Source organism: Staurois parvus, unplaced genomic scaffold, assembly GCF_062004578.1.
Source record: "Staurois parvus isolate SC_StPar_1 unplaced genomic scaffold, SC_StPar_1.0 ptg000682l, whole genome shotgun sequence".
Taxonomy (NCBI): Eukaryota; Metazoa; Chordata; class Amphibia; order Anura; family Ranidae; genus Staurois; species Staurois parvus.
In genome coordinates this window covers 6,609,976-6,632,962 of record NW_028318478.1, presented here as the reverse complement: position 1 = coordinate 6,632,962, position 22,987 = coordinate 6,609,976, and the positions used below count along the sequence as shown (strand labels likewise).

Genomic DNA, 22,987 nt, shown 5'->3' with positions numbered 1-22,987 from the left:
CTACAAACCTGGAGGAGCGGCATATATGCAGTGGCTGGAAAGCAGTGAGGATGCCAGAATGGTAAGTATATTCATTCTTTATTTACAGGCTCTTCTCTTTAGAAGTGACCTTGTGAGGAACCCCAAGCAAACAGGCTAAATAGCCAGGTAAGATACATATAAATGTACTGTTCTGCTGTATTGCAGCTTTTCCAGTATTTTCTCAAGCCTTTTCTGTAGAGTTTAAAAACTTTTCTGTGATATACAGTATTATAGAAATCAGCAGAAAGGCTTAATGTGAACTCTAATAAATATTTGACACTAGGGGGTTCCCAAGTTTGGTACATGATATTTACTTAGCTATTCATCATGAATGAAAACAGTGTGCAGTAACAGGTGCACACATTAGTTACTAAATTACTTATTCTCTGTGTGTAAAAATCTGCATAGAAACTTGATAAACATAATATTTTTGAAATATTTAGCTCTACCCTACCTCTGCCATGGGTTCTTAAAATGTGGATATCATCCAAGCGCACTTTTGTTTTTAATTATTACCAATCCACCAACAGGTAACTGCATTTTCTTCTAGCTGCACATGCCAAGTATAACATGTAATTGTGAGTGCATACTGGAATAAATGACAAAGTGCATACAGAAATAAATCCTTTTAAATTAATCTACTAGCCGTATGCATTATTTACTGTCGTTTTCTAAAATCTTATTTTTGCCAGATATCAGATATAGACTTTAAATGGTTAAGAGTTATCTGTGGGGATCACAATGTATTAAGAAAGTAACAAGATAAAGCATGCCCATCAGATACATGCCCAATTTCTTTGCAACTTGTTACTTATTTCTCAACAATTAGGTGGAATTGTAATCAGTAATCTGATGCCTAAAGCATGTAAATCCTAGTGGGCGTTTTTCATTGCTCACCACACTTTATTTATAGCCAGCTTTCAGAAAGAGTCAAAAGGAACACAACTACATTCTTCATACAGCTGGTTCATCCTCGTCTGGAAGAATGTCACTGTGTAACTTCAGGAGGCTCAGGTGCTTTTCTCTTCAGAAGCTTCTCATCTTGATTCTACTAGCTTTCTCATCTATCTTTTTCATTAAATACACATACAACAATCCATGCACCTTGAAAGACATTCAGAGCGACACAAACAGTGCCAAGAGTCAGCTCTGTAGAGATGAACTTTATGAACTTGTAAGATTGAGACCACAGGAACACAGTGAGCTAAATTGTTCGAAGATTATGAAGGGAGACTCTGAAGCTATACAAAAGGCATTAGAAGTTAATACTGCTTTGAAGGAGAAGAGTTCCTATTTGACTGAACAAATATATTTAAACCTGACAACAGATTGCCAAAAATTCAAACAATTTAGAAAATATATTACTATTCCTATGCACAAGGAAGAAGAGGATTTTCCAATTGCATATTCGATGGTCATTCATGAGAACATTGAGACGTTTGAGAGGCTATTGAGGGCAATTTATGTTCCGCAGAACATCTATTGTATCCACGTGGATGAAAAGTCTACAGCACAGTTCAAGGAAGCAGTGAAAGCTATCACCTCATGCTTTGATAATGTTTTTGTGGCATCTAAATTGGAGAAAGTGGTCTATGCTTCTTGGTCAAGAGTCCAGGCTGATCTCAACTGCATGGAGGAGCTACTTAAAAGTAACATTCAATGGAAATACCTTCTAAACACTTGTGGCTCAGATTTCCCACTAAAAACGAATGCTGAAATTGTGCGTGTTCTGAAAACATTAAATGGAAAAAACACAATGGAATCTGAAAGACCTTCACAAACGAAACAAACACGCTGGAAATTTCACTATGAAGTAGGTGATTACATTTCTAAAACTGATACTGAAAAAATGCCATCGCCAATTACAAGCCCAATGTTCACAGGAAATGCTTACATTGTGGTGTCCAGAGATTTTGTGAAGTATATATTTGAAAAACCGGAAATTCAAACATTTATAGATTGGGTCAAAGACACTTACAGTCCCGATGAACATCTTTGGGCTACTTTGAACAGAATGCCCGGTGTTCCAGGTTCCTCTCCATACAATGGAAAGTATGAACAATCAGATATGAATGCAATGGCTAGAATGGTTAAATGGTCTTATGAAGAAGGTGACATAGCTAAAGGGGCTGCTTACCCTCCTTGTACTGGAATTCACAGAAGGGCAGTATGTGTCTATGGTGCTGGAGATCTCAGCTGGCTAATTAAACAACATCACCTCTTTGCCAACAAATTTGACCCAAAGGTAGATGACACTGCTGTGCTATGCTTGGAGGAATATTTACGATATAAAACCTTATACCGCAATAATTTATAGTCATTTTTATATTTAATGATGCATGGTACTGAATTTATCTATGTGGAACATGAAAACATGTAGATATATGCATCTTATATTATACTGGTGAAATAATAAGCTTATTCAAGAAAAACAGCCAAGGAGCAAGGAACACAGGGACCGATGAGTTAATTTCCTATTGTTCATAGGAATAACTCACAGCTGCCATACAGTATGTGCAGTCCAAGTCTGACCATAAAACAAATATATTGATTGTTTGCTGGGTGGAACAAGTAAGCTGTAGATGTATATAATAGATTCATATTGGTTCCTAAATGTAAAGCACTTCACAGTTTGTGCTTTGAATTGTATTACTATGTTTTAGGGACCTTAATTTGTGGAAATTGCGGTATTTTCTTTTGACCTCACAATGAAATAGTGAAGATTATCTTAATCTAATTGTCATGTCTGGTCTATTAATTTCTAAAATACTAAATGTTGGCTGTCATTTTTTATGACGCATATACAATAAGGCAAATAGCGATGCAGAGATTGCAGTTTAACAACTAATCATAATGAATATTTCAATGCTTTGATAATAGTCAACTGAGCTATAAATTATGAATACTCTACATTTACAAAGGCTCTATCTTCAGATCAGTATCTTCAATGGTTTATAAAAAAATCATTACATTTGTTTAGAGTGGTGTGTCTGACCATCAGAGCTTACTTTTTTCTTTAAAGGAGAGGTACAGCCAAAGCTCTTTTGGCTATACTTCTCCTGTGGATCACAGGAGTGCAGTTCGTCTGCTGATGGCTGACATCACTCAGCCGGTCCAGGCTGGGGAAAGATCTTGACTTTAAAATAGGGATCCACCCCAGAGTCTGGAGTGACACCTTGCTCGGCCTCTCAGCAAAGCACTGAGAGCCTGAGCCAGCCGCTCCCTCCCCTTCCACAGCCCAGCACTCCAGTGAGCGCTGGTGGGGCAGAGCAGAGAGCCGGAGACTGACAGTCCTGCTCTCTGCTCAATGGGGAGAGGAGAACTCAGCGATCAGTGGTCATGTGATCGCTGAGTTCTCACCTTTATAGCTGACAGGGACCAATGCTGCATCCACCTAGGTAAGTATAAATAAGGGGAAAAAAAGCCCTACTTCTCTTTTAATGTTCTATGAGACCACCACAAACAGGGGTTGATTTACTAAAACTGGAGATTGCAAAATCTGATGCAGCTCTGCATAGAAACCAATCAGCTTCCAGGTTTAATTACCAAAAGCTAATTGAAAAAGCTGAAGTTAGAAGCTGATTGGCTACCATGCACAGCTGCACCAGGTTTTGCACTTTCCAATTTTAGTAAATCAACCCCAATGTCTACATTTAAGCAGAATGTTAGTGTTGTAGGTATCAGTAAGACTGGCCATACATGGCCCAATAAAGGGTGACAGCTCAACATTCAGGTCATATAGCAGACAGGTAATACATGCTTCTTATCAGATATTCTGATTATCACACAGCGAGTCATTTTGAGCTCATTCGTTTTCTATGAGTGTATTGCACAAATACTATCATTTATAGATACTCCAGTAACAAAATGTTGATTCCAATATTTTCATAAACTATAAAAACATTTTAAAAAATCACTATAAAAGTCAATGTCATAAATGTACAACTTTTAAATGTTACACAAGTATATAAAATATTATTTTTCGGATACAGATGGTTTTAACATGCTATTCTACTATATATTTAAGAAAAACAGACTTTGCAACTGGAAATGAGCAGAAACAGTCAATGAATAAGCACATTTTCTTCCAACAGTACGGAAGCAATGTATAAAACTGTTTGCCGCTTGTCAGTCTGGTGCAGATTAGGACATGCAATTAAAGTGTTGGACTAAATAGAGCTGATAATGTCTACTGTGTAGGCAAGTTACATTCAATAGGAAGCCCTGTTTACTTAGCTACTTAACTATAGTAACTAGATATAATACCAAGTTAAAACATTCCAGTGTAAGCTTTTAAAATGAGTAAAAAGATGAGGCTGCTAAGAGTTACTGTGGTTATTAGTCTTGTCACCAGATTATACAATTTTCTTATTCAATTTCCTTTAGATTTACCTTCAACTATGTAGTGACTGGATACAAGTTGAAAGTGTTTAGGTTTGACCTCGTATTATATGATTTTGGTAAATCTTAAGGAAACTTGTACAAGAAAATTGTGTAATGTATGGCCAGCCTTAAGGTGGGAATACACGATTAGAAAATCGACCGATCAGTCATCCGATGACTGAGAGGTGTTCGTTCTTTGGTCGAAATCATGGCCCACATTAGCCAACCTAAAAAAATTGTTTGTCTGGCAATACGTAGTGTTGACATCCTCCATACAAGTGGAAGTGATGCAGTGCGCATGTGACCTTGTAGCCACGCCCTTCCCGCCAGAACGAGCGATATACACAACAATTAACAGCAATGAGTATAATATAGTTTATTACATTACCTATATACATAAATAGTGATACATAAAATATAATCTGCAGAATTCTGGTTTCATTATCTCATTAGGCCAATCTACTTTTAACATTTGGATTTTTCGTTTGTGTTTACAAAGATTCCTTAGACATAAACATCCAGGTCATTTTCTGTTTCCGCTCATGCGTGATAGCGCTTGATAGATTTCATATGACCGTCATACCACCGCATATAAAATTGGTAGTTCGTAAGCCAAACGACAACATTTTTCACTGTTTTTCACAATATCGTTATCTGTTAAAGCATCCTGCTCATCTATGACGAGAAAATCATTTGATAAGTGGTTCCGTGAACATTTTCACACTGTTTCCTTATCATGTGTATGGGGGGGCATTAGTGTATAGGCTTGACAATCTATTAGCTTACTTTAGACTTCCAAAACAGCATATCTGCTGTGGGGCACAATTTTTGCACAAGACAATTGAAGGGAATTAGTGTGTTTGTATATAATATTTTTTTTATTTAATTTAGTTCTAAAATAAGTTTCTTTTTGCTACACAAACATAAAATACAGAACTTTAATATATTCTATTTACTATTTTGAGCCAGTAGGTGGAGGTGCTGAGAAAAAAAACTTTTTTACAGAACTGGATATTTAGCTTAGATTGCACACTTTTGAATTAATCAGTGAATTAACTCCCTCTTTATGGTTATGTACAGTTTCAATTAGAGAGAGACACCCTGAAAGCAAAAAAAGATGCTGCTGCACTTTATTGCTCTGCAAAACCAGCGTTACCTTAATGCATGATAACGCACTAATGCTGGTGCAGTAATGCAACCCATAATTTGTGTGTGTGTGTTTGTGTGTGGAGGGGGGGGGGGATGAAGGCTTCCCTTTAATGTAACCTTATAGTTAAAATTAAGTAACAAAACAGACCAAATACTGCTACCATGGACTATAGAGCAGTAGTTTTAGCAAGAATTTATGACTGGATACACAACCCAGAGGGGAAAAGGTGGGTCAAGATTGAAAATGAATTAAGCGGAGTCGACTTGAGTAAGATCATCTGGGTACCAGCACAATACAGAAGAATAAAAGATACCACGAGTGTTTATACATTAAATGTTTTAAAGGTTTGGGATAAATTGCACAAGTTTATGAAATGGGATTTTAATTCACAATTAATGTCACTGAGAAACACGGAGTATTTCCCTCCAGGTAGGGAGGAGAGCACAGGAAAATGGTTTAAAAAGGAAGATATTCAATTGAGGGATATTATGGAAGGGCAGGAATTGAGAACATTTAAGGATTTGAAAAAGGATAAAAGGGAACTTTTTATTAAGATAGATGAGTGGAGATATCACCAATTAAAACACTTTGTCGGGAGTCTTCCGAAGCCTTTGAGATCGAGAAAGGATTGGAACCTGTTTGAGAGGTTGTTGGAATCACGTGGAGATGGGAAACGGGGCATGGCAAAAATCTATAAGATTCTCACTGAGTTAGATACACACACGAAGCCAATGTACATAGTAAAATGGGAAAGGGATATGGGAATAGAGATACAGTTGTGACCAAAATTATTCAACCCCCACTGAAATTGAGTGTTTTGGCCAGTTTGACATTGCTTTTGATCATTCAGTCATCTTGCTTACATTTACATTAAAGAGGCACTTGTAGGTCAGACAAATATAACATAACAGTTATAATGAAATAACCACAAATGTCTTTTCTGTGCTCACAGCATTATCAGTTTTATTCAACCCCCAAGTGACATTCAATCTTAGTACTTAGTACAGCATCCTTTTACAGTTATAACAGCTTTTAAACGTGAAGCATAGCTTGACACAAGTGTCTTGCAGCGATCTACGGGTATCTTCGCCCATTCTTCATGGGCAAAGGCCTCCAGTTCAGTCACATTCTTAGGCTTGCGCACTGCAACTGCTTTCTTTAAGTCCCACCAGAGGTTCTCAATCGGATTTAAGTCTGGTGACTGCGATGGCCACTCCAAAATGTTCCAGCCTTTCCTCTGCAACCATGCTCTAGTGGACTTGGAGGTATGCTTGGGATCATTGTCCTGTTGAAAGGTCCAACGTCTCCCAAGCCTCAGGTGTGTGACGGACTGCATCACGTTTCCATCCAATATCTCCTGGTACTGAAGAGAATTCATGGTACCTTGCACACGCTGAAGCTTCCCTGTACCTGCAGAAGCAAAACAGCCCCAAAGCATGATTGACCCTCCACCATGCTTCACAGTAGGCAAGGTGTTCTTTTCATCATAGGCCTTGTTCTTCCTCCTCCAAACATAGCGTTGATCCATGGGCCCAAACAGTTCTAATTTTGTTTCATCAGTCCACAGAACACTATCCCACAACTTTTGTGGTTTGTCCACATGGCTTTTGGCATACTGCAGTCGACTCTTCTTATTCTTTGGAGACAGCAAGGGGGTACGCCTGGGAGTTCTGGCACGGAGGCCTTCATTACGCAGTGTGCGTCTTATTGTCTGGGCTGAAACTTCTGTACCCACATCTGACAAATCTTTTCTCAGTTCCTCAGCAGTCACACGGGGACTTCTCTCCACTCTACGCTTCAGGTAGCGCACAGCAGTCGAAGTCAGCATCTTCTTTCTGCCACGACCAGGTAGCGTTTCAACAGTGCCCTTTGCCTTGAATTTGCGAATGATGCTTCCTAAGGTGTCTCTTGGTATGTTTAACATCTTTGCAATCTTCTTATAGCCATTGCCCTTCCTGTGAAGAGAAATCACCTCTTCTCTTGTCTTCCTGGACCATTCTCTTGCCTTCACCATGTTTGTAACCACACCAGTAAATGTCTAGAAGGAGCTGAGTATCACAGTCATTTTAAAGCTGCCTAATTGGTGCTTATTATGCTTGATTGCTGCTCGGTGACATCCACAGGTGTTTTCAATACCTGATGGAAAGCACCTGTATGAACCTCTGTTCTTCAGAGTGGTAGTCTTTAAGGGGTTGAATAATTGTGGCAATGAAGAAACCACATAAGAACCATTTACTACTGTATTACATAAACAATTGATGTCATTTTAGTTGCATTTGGGTAGTTACAACGTCCTTGTAGGATTTGATTCTGAATACAATTCCAAATGTACACTATAGTCCCTAAACCCCTTTACAGCATTGGGGGTTGAATAATTTTGGTCACAACTGTAGATGAAGACAAACAAAGGAAAATATATAGACTAACACACGAGAATGTAAGCATGAGAGAGGTGGAGGTAAATTATAGGAGTTTAACAAGATGGCACATTGCACCGAACGTTGAAAACAAGATGAGTGGGGAGAATACACTGGAGTGTTGGCGGGGTGTGGAAAGATAGGTACGTTAAATCATATATGGTGGGAGTGCCCAAAGATTCAAGGTTTCTGGGAGACAATGGTTTATTTAATTGAGATAATATCTGGGATAAAGATAGGATTGAACCCAGAGTTGTGTCTACTACATAGTACTGAGTTATCAGTGAATAAATACAAGGAGTTGGGTATATGGTACTACTTGAATGAGGCAAAGGGTCTGATACCTAGGTCTTGGCATAGCTCAGAGGTGCCGAGAGAAGAGGATTGGGTGGAAAGAGTGAACCAGATATGTAGGATGGAGAAATTGTATTATATGCAAGAAGACAAGATGGGGTTATATTATAAGAGGTGGGGAAAATGGGAAGATTATGTGTCCAAGGTGAAATATATGAAGTAGTAGAGTGGGATAGGTGATAGTACATATTACTTAGGAAAAGATGTAGTGAGAAATGCAGAGTGGGTGGTTTTAATTGTCGGGGGGGATGTGTTTTTTTTTTTTTCGGGGGTAGGTGGGGAGGGGATGTAAGGGGAATAAAGATAGAATGGGAAAAATTATAGAAAGGGATATAATTAATGGTTTAATTATAACTGAAGGTTTTGTATGTTATATGAGAGAAATGAGGAAATATGTATTTTATATGGAAAATAAATAAATATTTAAATTAAAAAAAATAAAATAAAATACTGCTACCATGGACGATGCTACAGTAGGTTAATGAATAGCATTTAATTTAAACCCATGATACACAGTACTGAACAAAATAAATGCCACTATACTGTGCGCAAAAAAAAAAAAATCAATGTGCAAGAGGTGTACTAAAATTTCACATTGTTCTGTCTTTATGTTTAAAATGTATTGTGCCTGAACAACTGAATATTTAATATACTGTATGTTTTAATAAACTAAATAAAAAAAATGCAATTAAAGGAGTGCATTTCTATGTAGTATGTCCTTTCAAGAAGATAATGAGGTGGGTGGGAGTACTTAAAATTGTTTGTGGATTCCTCATTTCCACAGGGGTGGGGTTACTTGTGTTAAGTTCTTTTAAATGACTCAGCCAGAGAAGGTCTATATAGTATTGTGGATTGAGAGGTGTCTTTATCTGTACACTCTTGTACATTGTATTTTGGTGTTAAGGAATGCATGGAATGTTTTTGTACTACTGTATGCCTTTGTCAAAACATAATAAGAATTAAAAAAAAGAAGATAATAAAGTAGCTTCACTAAGACAGATGTTATTTAACACCATTACTATGATATTTATTCAGCTTTAATGTTATAGCAACATAATAATACATACAGTATATAAAAAATAAAGGTTACATGGATGTGCTTTTTGAAAAACCCAAGATCTCAGATGTTACCGACGTTAGCATTAAAACTGGCCATACACGTATAGAGTGCCTGCAGGCTGAACAAGAGAATTTTAATAGATTCCTTCATCCATACTAATAGTGCAGATGGATGAATATCCTGCTTTTCAGCCGACTCCTTCATGAAAAATCAATTGAAAAATCAACTTTTTTCATCACACTTCTGGATGTTGGCAACAGGTCCACTCACTGAGTTAATTTTGCCTGATTCTGCATGAATCACCAAAAATTTGATATTTATTTCAGGTACTTATATAGCGCCATCAATTTACTCAGTGCTTTACATATATATTTTACATTCATATCAGTCCCTAACTCTCAAGGGGCGTACAATCTAAGGTCCCTAACTTACATTCATACATACACATACTAGGGCCAATTTAGACAGCAGCCAATTCACCTACCAGCATGTCTTTGGAGTGTGGGAGGAAACTGGAGTACCTGGAGGAAACCCACGCAGGCACAGGGAAAACATGCAAACTCCAGACAGGTGGTGCTTTGGTTGGGATTCAAACCAATGACCCGCATACTGCCAGGCGGAAGTGCTAACCATTTAGCCACTGTGCTGCCCATATGTGATATGTGTATGGTCAAATCAAGGGTGGATATACACTATTGTGTTACAATAACATCACATTACTAAAACACATAAGAACTGTGTGCATTGCATTGCAGTGCTGTTCATTTTGAAGGGTAACATTAAAATATGTAAATCCTTGAAAGTGGTTGTAAAGGCTGAAGGTTTTTTTAACCTTCATGCATTCAATGTATGAGGGTAAAAAACTTTCAGTGTGCAGCTCCCCCAGCAGCCCTCCTTACTACCTATCTGAGCCTGATCCCAATCCAGGTATACGCATGAGAGCCGAGGCTCTCCTGGGTCTCTCTGTCTCCTCATTGGTTGAGACACAGCAGCGGATTCCATTGGCCATCACAGTGAGGGGGGAGTGGGGGCGAGACTGAGCCACATAGACACACAGAGGTGCCTCCGCAGCGAGCATGCACAAGGAGAGGGCCAAAAGTGCCAAAGGAGCAGGTATGTATGACATGTTTGTTATATTAAAGAAAAAAGCAAAGGAACCTTTATAACCACTTTAAATAACATGCTTGGGGAATGTCATGAAGATGTATGTGGTGTTATGGAGCAGTTTTTTTCAAAGTCTCAGCAACAGCATGCACTTGGCAGTGCATATTTGACTGTGGAATCGATTTTTGTTTTCACAATCACCTTGGCTTACATACAGCAGTAACATAACAATGTTATTCATTTGAGCTTAAAGAAAGCCTTTTTTCTAGGTAGATTTAGCAGCAACACATCCTTTTTCATCAAAGAAGGACCTTTTCACACCACATACAGTTGGATGCATTTTTGACTGCACTCCAACTGAAATGGCAGTCCAAAATCCAGGCTATCCTATGGGCATAGTTCACACCATGGTAGCGCAGTGCTGTCAAAAAAAGTAAAGCATGCTGCATTTTTCCGCACCACAAACACTCAAAAATGCATGCAAACACATCTAAAGGCATGCAGATGTACTGCAATGCATAGGAACCCAAGAAAAAAAAGAAGTATCTGACCTCACAGGACAAATGCAGATAGAAAAATGTGCATCAACTGCATGCAAACACATATCGACTGTAAACAAGCATAAAAACGCACATCAAGTGCACACAAATGTGCAAAGAAAAAACAGGCGGTAAATGTGCAGTTTCTACTGCGAATGAGCCTTTAGCCTTTGATGAAAAAGGATGTGTTGCTGCTAAAGCTACCTGAAAAAAGGCTTTTTTAAGTTCAAGGTTCCTTTGTTTTTTTCTTTAAAATAATAAACACATCATACTTACCTGCTGCAATAATTTTGCACAGAGCAACCCTGTTCCTCCTCTTCTTGAGTCCCCCACCAGTGCTTCTGGACCCTCCTACCTGCTGAGTGCCCCCAGAGCAAGCTGCTTGCTCTGGGGGCACTTGTTCGTGCTTGTTCCCGAGCCGCCTCTGTGTGTCTGTGTGGCTCAGTCTCACCCCTCGCTCCTCCTTCACTGGCTGTGATGGGCAATGGCTCCTGCTGCTATGTCTCAGACAATGAAGAGAGAGAGAGAGACCCAGGAGAGCCTCGGCTCTCGTTCACATCCCTGGATCAGGATCAAGCTTAGGTAAGTATTAGGGAGGGCTGCGGGGGGAGCTGCACTCTGAAGGTTTTTTACCCTCATGCATTGAATGAGGGTAAAAAAACATTTTACAACCATTTTAAAGGATTTACATATTTTAATGTCACCCTTCAAAATGAGCAGCTCTGCAACGCAATGCACAAAGAGTTCTTGTGTGTTGCAGTAATGTGATGTTACTGTAACACAATAGTGTAAATCCACGTTATATTTGACCATACATGTATCAAATTTTGGGCGATTCATGCAGAATCAGGTAAAATTAACTCCATGGGTAGACCTGTTGGCAACACCCAGAAGTGTGTTACCAAAGGTTGATTTTTCAATTGACTTTTGTTGAAGGAGTCGGCTGAAAAGTAGGATATTCATCCATCTGCACTGTTAGTGTGGATGAAGGAATCTATTAATTCTTATGTTCAGCCTGCAGGCACTCTATACGTGTATGGCCAGTTTTAATGCTAAAGTAAGTGACATCTGAGATCTTGGGTTATTCAAAAAGCACATCCATGTAGCCTTTACTTTTTATATACTGTATGTATTATTATGTTGCTACAACATTAAAGCTGAATAAATATCATAGTAATGGTGTTAAATAACATCTGTCTTAGTGAAGCTACTTTATTATCTTCTTTTTTTTAATTCTTATTATTATGTTTTGACAAAGGCATACAGTAGTACAAAAACATTCCATGCATTCCTTAACACCAAAATACAATGTACAAGAGTGTACAGATAAAGACACCTCTCAATCCACAATACTATATAGACCTTCTCTGGCTGAGTCATTTAAAAGAACTTAACACAAGTAACCCCACCCCTGTGGTAGTGCGGAATCCACAAACAATTTTAAGTACTCCCACCCACCTCATTATCTTCTTGAAAGTTCATACTACATAGAAATGCACTCTGTTAATTCTATATTTTTTTATTTAGTTTCAGTAGCGCCCTTGTAGTAGAGCAGCATGTGGGGGGAGGACAGGACCCTCCTAGATTGTAAGCTCGAAAGAGCAGGGCCCTTGACCCCCTCGTGTTTTGTTTTGTTACTGTATTGTCTCATGTTCTGTCTCCCACTATAATGTACAGCGCTGAGCAAACCTCTTAGCACTATATAAATACTGTATAATAATTTAGTTAATAAAAACATACAGTATATTAAACATTTAGTTGTTCGGGCACAGTACATTTTAAACATAAAGACAAAAGACATAAAGTAAGTGACATTTGAGATCAAAAAGCACGTCCATGTAGCCTTTACTTTTATATACTGTATGTATTATTATGTTGCCATAACAATAAAGCTGAATCAAGTATCATGAGAAAAAATCAGTAATGGTAACGGCGTTAAAATACCACATCCGTCTTAGAGAAGTTACCTTGGCTACTTAGCTACCTTTTTTTAGCTACTTTTTAAAATTCTTTTTATTATGTTTCGACAAAGGCATACAGTAGTACAAAAACATTCCATACACTCCTTAACACTAAAATGCAGACATCTCATTCTACAATATACGGTTAGTTTTGTGGGGAAGCCCCATTGATCTGCTATGCCGTGATTACGCAGGGCTTTAGTAATGGTAATCATCCTTTTGTGGTTAAGTAGCGTGGTCTTAGAGAGGTCTGCGAAACCCGGATATTTGCATGTGATGGTGGGAGTGCAGATGTATTTCTGGCCACCAACATAATTTTTTCTTTTATATGATAGAAATGAATCCGGGCTAAGACATCTCTTGGAATGGAAGCCGATAGGAAAGAGGGTTTAGGTAGTTAGGGAGTTTTATATACTGTTGTATATAGGGTAGCAATGCTTCATTAGTGATGCTTTCAGGTATACCCCTGAACTTGATATTGTTACGCCTTGATCGATCTTCTAGGTCAGCTAGTTTCAGATTGATTTGTTCGATGTCCGAGGTATGATCTGTGTGTGCGTCAATCAAATCATTGTGCGCTATAATGATGTTTCCCATTTTGGATTCAATATGTTGTATTCTGTGTTCCTGTTGTTTGACCACGTTGGTGATTTGTACTAAAGATGATGACAAGTCATTATGCAGGGTTTGCCTGAGTGATAACAGCATGTTCTTCATGCATATCTTGGTTATTGGTTGGTCTGCTGCTGGGAATGCCTCTATGACAGGGAGGTCTGTGTGTATCTGAGGAGGTGAAACGCTGAGGGCCTGTCAGGAATCTAGGAATGACCAGAAAGGTGTGGACTGACACAGGGAAACGCAGGTCTCAGGTACAGTATAATACAGTTTATTATTAGCCACCCAGATATATATATATATATATATATAAACGCACAGTGAGCAAACCAACCTTCAACTAATCTTAGTAGGTGCAGGAACACAGGCGTAGTCAGGGCTGGAGAGGTGGAACGGTCAGGCCGGCTGTAGGGTTCTGTAGTGACCATTTGGTGGTACCTCTAGTGGTCCCCAGGACAGGATTCCCCAGGGCGCGGAGTCTAAGTCCCAGTCTGCTTATTCACCAGGGCCCCTGATGGTGGGGATGGACTTGGAGCAGACAGGAACCAGGTCGCGGCCCCTGAGTACACCTGCTAGTGGTAGAGGGATCCGCCAGAGGTATGTGCAGGTACGGCTGGATCCGTGCAGGATGGATGGATGACAGAGTAGTTAGCGTGGTCAGACGGGCCAAGTCAGCAACATGCGGGCAGCAAGGTACCAAAAGGAGCAGGCAGAGAATGGTCAAGGTCACAAGCCGGGTTCAGTAACTCACGGACAGCGCAGTACAGGGGATCAGGCAGAAGGATGGTCAGGCAAGCCAGGGATTCAACAGGAGACGGTCAGCAGAGGTCAGGATCAAGCCGGGTGAGCAACGAAGCAGGAACTCAAGATACTAGGTACAGAGGCTCATGGGAAAACATACACCAAGGCCCAGAGCACAGGCCTAGTCATGCCTTATATACACCTTTCTGCAATCAGCCCCAGGTTTGGCTGATTGTGAGCTTCTGGCTGCTAAGAGCACCCGCTGGTCAGCTCTGGTACTGCAGCCCACACGGCAGGTGAGTCCCACCACCAGTGCTGAGAGCACCCGCTGGTCAGCTCTGATACTGCAGCCCACACGGCAGGTGAGTCCCACCACCAGTGCTGAGTCCATTCCTGACAGGGCCTGATATGTAGGCTGTTGTTCGGGGTCTAGTCTGGGTCTAGACTTGGCTGGGCTTCTTGTGTTGGGGGACAGAGGGGGAGACAACTCACCAGGGTCCCCTGGATACAGTGGATATTGCAGTCTGTGGTCCTGCTGCTGGGTAGTGTAGTCCCCCTCCTGCCTGCTGTCCCTCATTTCACTGTTTGTACTACTTTCTTTGTGTGAAATCCCTGATGTTCCTGCCAGTCTCTCTGCTTTCCTATTAAAAACTGACCATACGAAGCATGAGACCACAGCGTGGTCAGTTCTCTAGCTGTGCTGGAACTCAGCCTGCTCTCCTCCGATGATCAGACTTCTGCTGACATGTCCTTCTGCACCGGCCTTCTCTGGGAAGACCAGTGTACTGCAATTTCTCCTCCTTGAGCTCCTTATGCAGCTGAGAACAGAGGGTATATTATTAATTCTAAAAAGGGGAAAATATATGTATAATGTTTTTATATGTATACATAAATGTTTGCCTTTCATTTCTATTTTAAACTGAATGGGTTGTTTTACAAGGTGAGGGTGTACATATTTAAATATTGTGAACCAGCACTTTGGATGTCACCCCCAAATTCACTACAGCTGCTGTACCAAGTGCTGTACTAATTGTATCAGCCTTTATATATACTCTCCATCTTTTATACAGCACTATTGGTTTTTGTTTAAACATGTGCAAAAAACAAGCATATTCTCTGCAATGCTCACATACTCAAATAAAAACTAAACATGATTCAATAAAGTGTTCTTTGTGTCTCAATAAAGTCTCTCTGTGCATATAAAGTGTTCACGTGCTTCCAATTATTCACAGTATAATGCACAATGCTTTCAAACTTATTAAAGTGTCCATGCTCAAAAAAATGCTGCACTTCCAACAATCAGTGCCATAGTGTTCCCAAAATCCTCCACCATAAACACAGAACACGCACCAGATTTATATGACTACTTATCAAATATGCCTCCTCAGGGGCTGCTGAGTAATTTTTTGAGTTCTCTGTCTTTCTTGACCTCATTCTTGAATCCTAACTCCTGCTGACACCACTGTAAGATGGGGAAACAGCTCTCAGTGTTTGAACACTGTTTGGAGTAAATCAAATGTTTTGACTGACATTCTGCGGTTTAGCCACAAGATGTCACTGTTTTTCTAACACAGCCTCAGACTGCATAGATACTTCTATATTCATGAAGAGGTGGGGTTTTCACACAGGAGTTGAGTGAACAGGAAGAGGAGACAGCAGCCATGCTTTGGAGAATGGGGCTGTGTGTGAGCTGAGAATCCGATGCCATCCAGGTGTGAGAACATCCCTCCGTAATCAGAAATGCAGCTAAGTGAAGCTGATGGTGTTCAAGACGCTGATCCTGTTCAGAGAAAGGAAGATTGCTGCCAGGAATGCTGATGAGATTGCTGCTTGTTGGAGAGACATTTGTTCTGTTCAGAGTCACCAGCGGATACAAAGCAGACACGGGTCGGTAAGATCGTGCACGCACCTCATTTCAGTGTTGGCGCCTTGAGACTGAGACAGGCCTATAGTTAGTTAGTTAGTTAGTTAGGGTCTCTGTTTGTGTCAGGCCACAAGTGTTGTTACTGATCATTGGAAGGACTCCACAAGTTAAAGTGACATTTCACATTGGAGAGCTGATAAAATCCCACAAACTCAAGCCAGACTGGCGTTTTGCTCAGAAGGAATACTCAGGCACATGCTACAGGACCAGTTATGGGAGGGGGAATACTGTTAATTTTGTGTAAGATTGTAAGCTGTTGTGCTGCACCGCAGGCTGGCCCATACCATACACCCATACACTGATTCTTCCTCTTTTAGGGTAATAGGTAAGGTGTGGCAGCTTATTTGTGTCCGCCAGTAGGTAAATTACTACACTTTCTACCTTCATCCATCAGAAGGCGCCGTGCTGTGCAGCACAAGGGTCTCAGCCTTTGGGCTGTGTGTATGTAAATTTATTGTATGTTTCCAGCATTTGTGGTTGTGTTTATTTGCCACATCTAAGTAAAATTCTGTTGTTGCAAAAGCTGGTATCAGGGTTGCTTTCCTCGTTCGTGACTTCACTGTATCCTGGGGAGCCCACCCCGGTACACGGCTTACACCACCTTAAACCTCTGGCCAGAAGAATCCTTTGGCTGCAACTATAGAATAGACTCACACACAGCTTAGAGGAACTGATATTCTGGTTTTATCAAAATCAAATGTAAGTACAGTAAAGCAACAGGAACATAAGTGCATAAAATAACAGCTGTCACAATGATGAACGATGATAAGCTCAAAAGCACTCAAACTTTAACCACTTCAATACCGGGCACTTTTGCACCCTTCCTGCCCAGGCCAATTTTCAGGTTTCAGCACTCTCACACTTTGAATGGCAATTGCGCGGTCTTGCAACACTGTACCCAAACTAAAATTTTATCATTTTGGTCTCACAACTAGAACTTTCTTTTGGTGGTATTTATTCACTACTGGGTGATTGTTGTTTCTTGCTAAATTAACAAAAAAAGACCAAAATTGTTTTTTAAAAATCCACGTTTTTCTTTGTTTCTGTTATAAAAGTTTGCAAATAAATAATTGTTCTTCATAAATTTAGGCCGAGATGTATTCTGCTACATGTCTTTGGTGAAAATAACCCAAATCAGTATTTATTATTTAGTCTGTAGGAAAGTTAGAGAGTTCAAAAATTATGGGAAATATCTGAAAATTGATCAGTCCTGAAGTACTGACGGCCAATCTAATTTCTTGAGGCCCAAAAATGTCAGAACAGTACAGATATCCCCCAAATTACCCCTTTTTTGCAAAGTAGACAGTCCGACGTATTTCATAAGAGGCATGGCGAGTTTTTTGAAGTTGTAATTTTTTTGACATAATTTTTTGAAAAAATGAAGAAATTAAAAAAAATATTTTCACTATTTTCTTTTACAGACTGTCACCAGTGCAGTACAGCATCATCATATAACCGGTGTGGTAATCAGGCACACTGACTGGTGACAATACAAAAAAAAAAGAAAAAGATAATTTTTTTCAATTTCTTTATTTTTTATTACACGTTTTTTCTCTTTTTCATATTACACTATGACCAAAGTAGTATAATATTACCATAGTAACATTGTACTACTTAGAGGAAGTGATCTGGTTTTTATTTTTTTTTTACACAATTTGATTGCTTATAGCAAAGAATTTCTTTGCTATAAGCAAGCATTTAACTGAATGAAATCGATTCATTCAGGTTTTTTTGTTGTGATTAGCTGTGATTGGCCACGGCTAACCACATGACACAGATGGGCTGTGATTGGCCCAGCCTGTGCATGTGATCGCTGTGACCATACACAGCTAGACACACTTTTATACAATGGATGGCATGAAAGGAAGTCATCCATTGTATATAACTGTCATGTGACCTGCTGTGATGGGTCACAGCAGGTCACATGGTACTGGCAACGGGGCCGGTACACAGATCTGTCATCAGCCGTGTCCGAGATACATGGCTGGTGACAGATCTCACCGCAGCGCGGCCCTATGGGCATGCGCAAAGTGCAATGCGGGAAGGACGTCCTATGACGCCCTCCCGGAGGGATGACTATAGGCCGGGTGGCAAGTGGTTAAAGTGTATAAATTAGAACCCAGTACTCCATTCTCAAAAAAGAATTAAACATAAAAAGTGTATATACACTTGCAGATGGACAAATGTACATATGGACAATAATAATAAATCAAGAATAAATCAAAATATGTTATTCAATATTGCAAACAAAAATAATAATGATTATTAAAACCAAAAATATCCGTACAGATGGATAAATATCCAGGTGAACAGTTCAAAATCAAGATGGAAAATCCCAAAGAAAAGGAATACACACTTCAAAGTGTGAGATGGAGAGCATTCTGTGCAGCAGGAATAGAGGGTGCCAGAAAATCACACCACCCACACTCCACAATGGTAAAGTCCTTACCAGAGACACTGATCCCACATAGAGAGCATAAAGCGCCATGGTGTCCTACAGCACAAAATATTCAGAAACTACACTTCATCTAGGTACAATCCTGTATACAGTAGGTGTGCTCAGTACAGAGGAGTTAAAAGCAAGAAAGGACCACCACAGTGCAGTATGTTAAATCCAAGGGCTTTTAATATGGTAAAATACTATGGTAATCCCTTCTTGCTTTTAACTCCTCTGTGCTGAGCACACTTATATAGGATCGTACCTAGATGGAGTGGCATGTCTGAATGTTTTGTGCTGTGGGACAGCAAGGTGATAGTGGAATAAATGAAAAAAAAAAATAGGGAAGAAAACGCTCTCATTAAGAATTAAGTCACTAAAGATTCAGTTTAAAATAGAAATGAAAGGCAAAACACTTATGTATACATAAAAAACATTATAACTACCTTTTATACTGTCGTACCAAGGGTTAGCCGACAGCTAGCTAACAAAACTGACAGAAGCAGCATCGTGGTTCATTCCAAAACGAAATTCCAAAACAAAATAGCTCTGAAAAACTGCATTACAATCACATAAACCAGGGGTGGACAACTGTGGCCCTCCAGCTGTTGTAGACCTACAAGTCCCATGAGGCATTGCAAAACTGACAGTTACAAGCATGACTCCCAAAGGCAGAGGCATGATGGGACTTGTAGTTCACCAGCAGCTGGAGGGCCACAGTTGTCCACCCCTGACATAAACCAAGGTTACAATATGCTTGTATACATCTTTTATAATTGCATACAATGAACAACAAACAGCTACCTGCAAATAACATTAAGTACATTGAAATGCAATCTAGATATACTGTATCATAACTTTAACAAATGAGAAATAGACTTCCAAGCATATGTGTATCAAAGGGAGAATGGAAGAGACATTCACTGGTGTCCTTCAGGAAGTTAAAATGGCTCTGCAGTGGTTTATGGAAAATCTTTCTGAACAAAACACTCCCTATTCTCCTTTCTTAACAAAAAACTCCCTATTATTGTAGAAAGGAATAATAAAAACAGGTGCAGTTGCAGTGAACACCCAATAGATGGTCCCTACTCAACACAACGATATACAGAACACTTTTTTTCCCCTTTTTATAAGTGATCACGATGTTCTCAGCTGCATAAGGAGCTCATGGAGGAGAAGGAGCAGAACACTGGACTTCCCATAAAATGGCTGTGCAGAGGGGCATGTCAGCAGAAGTCTGATCATTAGAGGAGAGCAGACTGAGTTACAGCACAGCAAGAGAACTGACCAGTGTGCTTTCATGCCTAGCGTGGTCAGTTTTTAATAGGACAGCAGAGTGACTGGCTGGTACACCAGGTATTTCACACAAAGAAAGCAATGCAAAGAGAACACAATACTTTTTCATACAAGTATGTGGACAGAGACGACTCGCCCAGTGCACATGGGACCCTTTGTTCTTTCTCACTTTTCTCCTTTCTCTGGATTCTCCAGTATACATGCTCGCTAATGCCCAGGGTCCCCGACTGGTGGCACCCTAACTAAGAAGCAAGCCGTACAATCCATTGTCTCTGTATCATAATGTGAAGCTGTTTACAGATGCTTCCTGGTCCCACATACAGTATATACATATATGAAAAGGGAAAGGAAGATTTGTAAGAATAGTAACTTCAACCAGGAACAGTCAATACACAACTTGCAGAGTTTCCCTGTTCCAAAACCGTGAATGGCAGTTCTTGAGGGCTTGAAATGCTGGCAGAGGATCTTCGATTGGCTGCTTTTACCCCAGGTTTTGCGGGAGAGACCAATCCTTGAACGATGTGGCTGTAAGACTGGAAGATATTGGCTGATTGTTCCATCGCTCTGGAGCAAGAACCTTATGCAGGAGCCAAACAGGTATTAACCACTTCAATACTGGGCACTTTCACCCCCTTCCTGCCCAGGCCAATTTTCAGCTTTCGTTGATGTCGCACTTTCAATGCCAATTGTGCGGTCATGCAACACTGTACCCAAACTAAATATTTACCATTTTTTGGGGACAGATAGAGCTTTCTTTTGGTGGTATTTAGTCACCACTGGGTTTTTTATTTTTTGCTAAACAAATAAAAGCAGACCAAAACTTAAAAAAAAAACAAAAAACATTTTCTTCCTTTCTTTTATAAAATTTGGCCAATAAGCAATTTTTCTTCTTTACTGATTATTATTAATATTATACAGGATTTATATAGCACCAATAGTTTGCTCAGCGCTGTACATTATAACATTATAATGGGAAACAGTACACGAGACAATACAGTAACAAATACAAATCAATACACGAGGGGTTTGAGGGCCCTGCTCCTTGGAGCTTACAATCTAGGAGGGAGGGGATAGTGGTACAGGAGGAAATAGCTGTGGGGGATGGAGTGGTAGGAAGAGTGGAGGAGTTCAGTAATTAGCTGAGGGCGGGGTAGGCTTCCCTGAAGAGATAGGTTTTCAGAGTGTGCCAAAAGGTGAGGAGAGTAGGTGATAGTCTGATGGATTGGGGTAGGAAGTTCCAGAGGATGGGGGAAGCCCTGGAGAAATCCTGGAGACGGGCATGGGAGGAGGAGACAAGAGAACTAGAAAGTAGGAGGTCTTGTGAGGAGCGGAGAGTACGTTTTGGGTGGTATTTGGATACCAGATCGGTGATGTAGTTTAGGGCAGTATTATGAACAGCTTTATACATCAATGTTAGTATTTTGAATTTTATCCGTTGGGCAATCAGAAGCCAGTGGAGGGATTGGCAGAGAGGGGTGGTGGATACGGAGCAGTTAGTAAGGTATATGAGTGTGGCCGCAGCATTCAAGATAGACTGAAGCGGGGATAGCCTGTGATGAGGTAAGCCGATGAGGAGGGAGTTATAGCAGTCGAGGCGTGATATAATGAGGGAGTGAATGAGTTGCTTAGTGGTTTCTAGGGTTAGGAACGGATGTATTTTGGAGATGTTGCGGAGGTGAAGTCTACTTGAGTTTGTCAGCGAATGGACCTGGGGCTGGAAGGACAGATTGGAATCTAGGATGACACCTAGTACTCTGGCTTGAGGGGAGGGACTGATGGTGGTGTTGTTGGTCTTGATGGAGAAGTCAGGGGGGGGGGGGTTCGGGCTGGGGGGAAAACTAGGAGCTCAGTTTTGGAAAGATTTAGTTTGAGGAAGTGGAGTGGCATCCAATCCGATATGTCGCTCAGTAGGCTTGTGATGCGGGCGGAGACTGAAGGAGTGAGGTGAGGGGTAGAGAGATAAATTTGCGTGTCGTTGGCATAAAGATGGTAGTTGAAGCCGTGAGAGTGTATTAATTGGCCAAGGGAGGAGGTGTAGATGGAGAAGAGAAGGGGCCCGAGGACAGAACCTTGAGGGACCGCAACAGAGAGGGGGAGTGAAGAGGAGGCTGCAGCATTATAGGTAACACTGAAGGAGTGCTGTGATAGATAGGAAGAGAGCCAGGAGAGAGCGGAGTCTCTGAGGCCAAGAGAGTGTCGTTTTTTGAGGAGGAGGGGGTGGTCAACTGTGTCAAAAGCCACAGAGAGGTCGAGGAGTGGGAGCACTGAATAGTGGCCATTAGCTTTGGCGGTTAGCAGGTCGTTGGTGAGTTTGAGTAGGGCAGTTTCGGTGGAGTGTAGGGGGCGGAAGATAGACTGTAGGGGATCAAGGAGGTTGTTGTCAGTGAGGTGGGAACTCAGACTAAGGGTTCTAGGAGTTTGGATGTAAATGGCAGCAGGGAGATGGGTCTGAAGTTGTTCAGGTCGGTGGGATCCAGGAGGGGGTTTCAAGTATGGGAGTGATGTGCTTGTGTGTCAGGAGCCGCCACGATACACAGCTCGCACTGTGCCCATTCACGCTAGTGTACGGACACGGCGGAGACGGATCCTGCGCATGCGCACTCAGAGCAGTGGGTGTGCGCCTGGCACCAATGACAGCGCAGGGTGCGGTATTTAAATCGCCCTGTGCTGACATGAATTGCCGTTTGGTCTCCCTGTGTTCCCTGCTCCTGTATACCGTGATTCTTGATTGTTGCTGACCCGGATTGTTCCTGACTTTGGTATACTCTCCTGCTCTGACCCCTGGCTTGCCTGACCTACCTCCTGGATGCCCCCTATTGTATCTGATCTTCTGTTGCTGACCTGGCGTGTGACCCGACCATTCTCTGCCCGCTGCTTTGTACCGCACTGCTCCCACGGCTACCGACTCGGCTTGTCTGACCACGCTCCTGCTCATCCATCCATCCACCTTCCTCTGGCATATCCGCCTCTTCACATCAGGCTCTC

The 22,987-nt window shown here is 40.9% G+C and overlaps 1 protein-coding gene across 1 annotated transcript; it reads left to right on the top strand.

The window, feature by feature from the left end:
- The first annotated feature begins 1,006 nt into the window (after positions 1–1,006).
- On the top strand, positions 1,007–3,475 carry LOC149447568 (beta-1,3-galactosyl-O-glycosyl-glycoprotein beta-1,6-N-acetylglucosaminyltransferase 3-like). Its single transcript, XM_089652346.1, has one exon. The coding sequence runs from the start codon at positions 1,007–1,009 to the stop codon at positions 2,336–2,338; it is 1,332 nt and encodes a 443-aa protein (XP_089508472.1). The 3' UTR covers positions 2,339–3,475.
- Positions 3,476–22,987: the final 19,512 nt, after the last annotated feature.

What these genes read in the sequence shown, in the direction of transcription:
- LOC149447568 (XM_089652346.1), top strand. Translation starts at nt 1,007, where the DNA reads ATGTCACTGTGTAACTTCAGGAGGCTCAGGTGCTTTTCTCTTCAGAAG.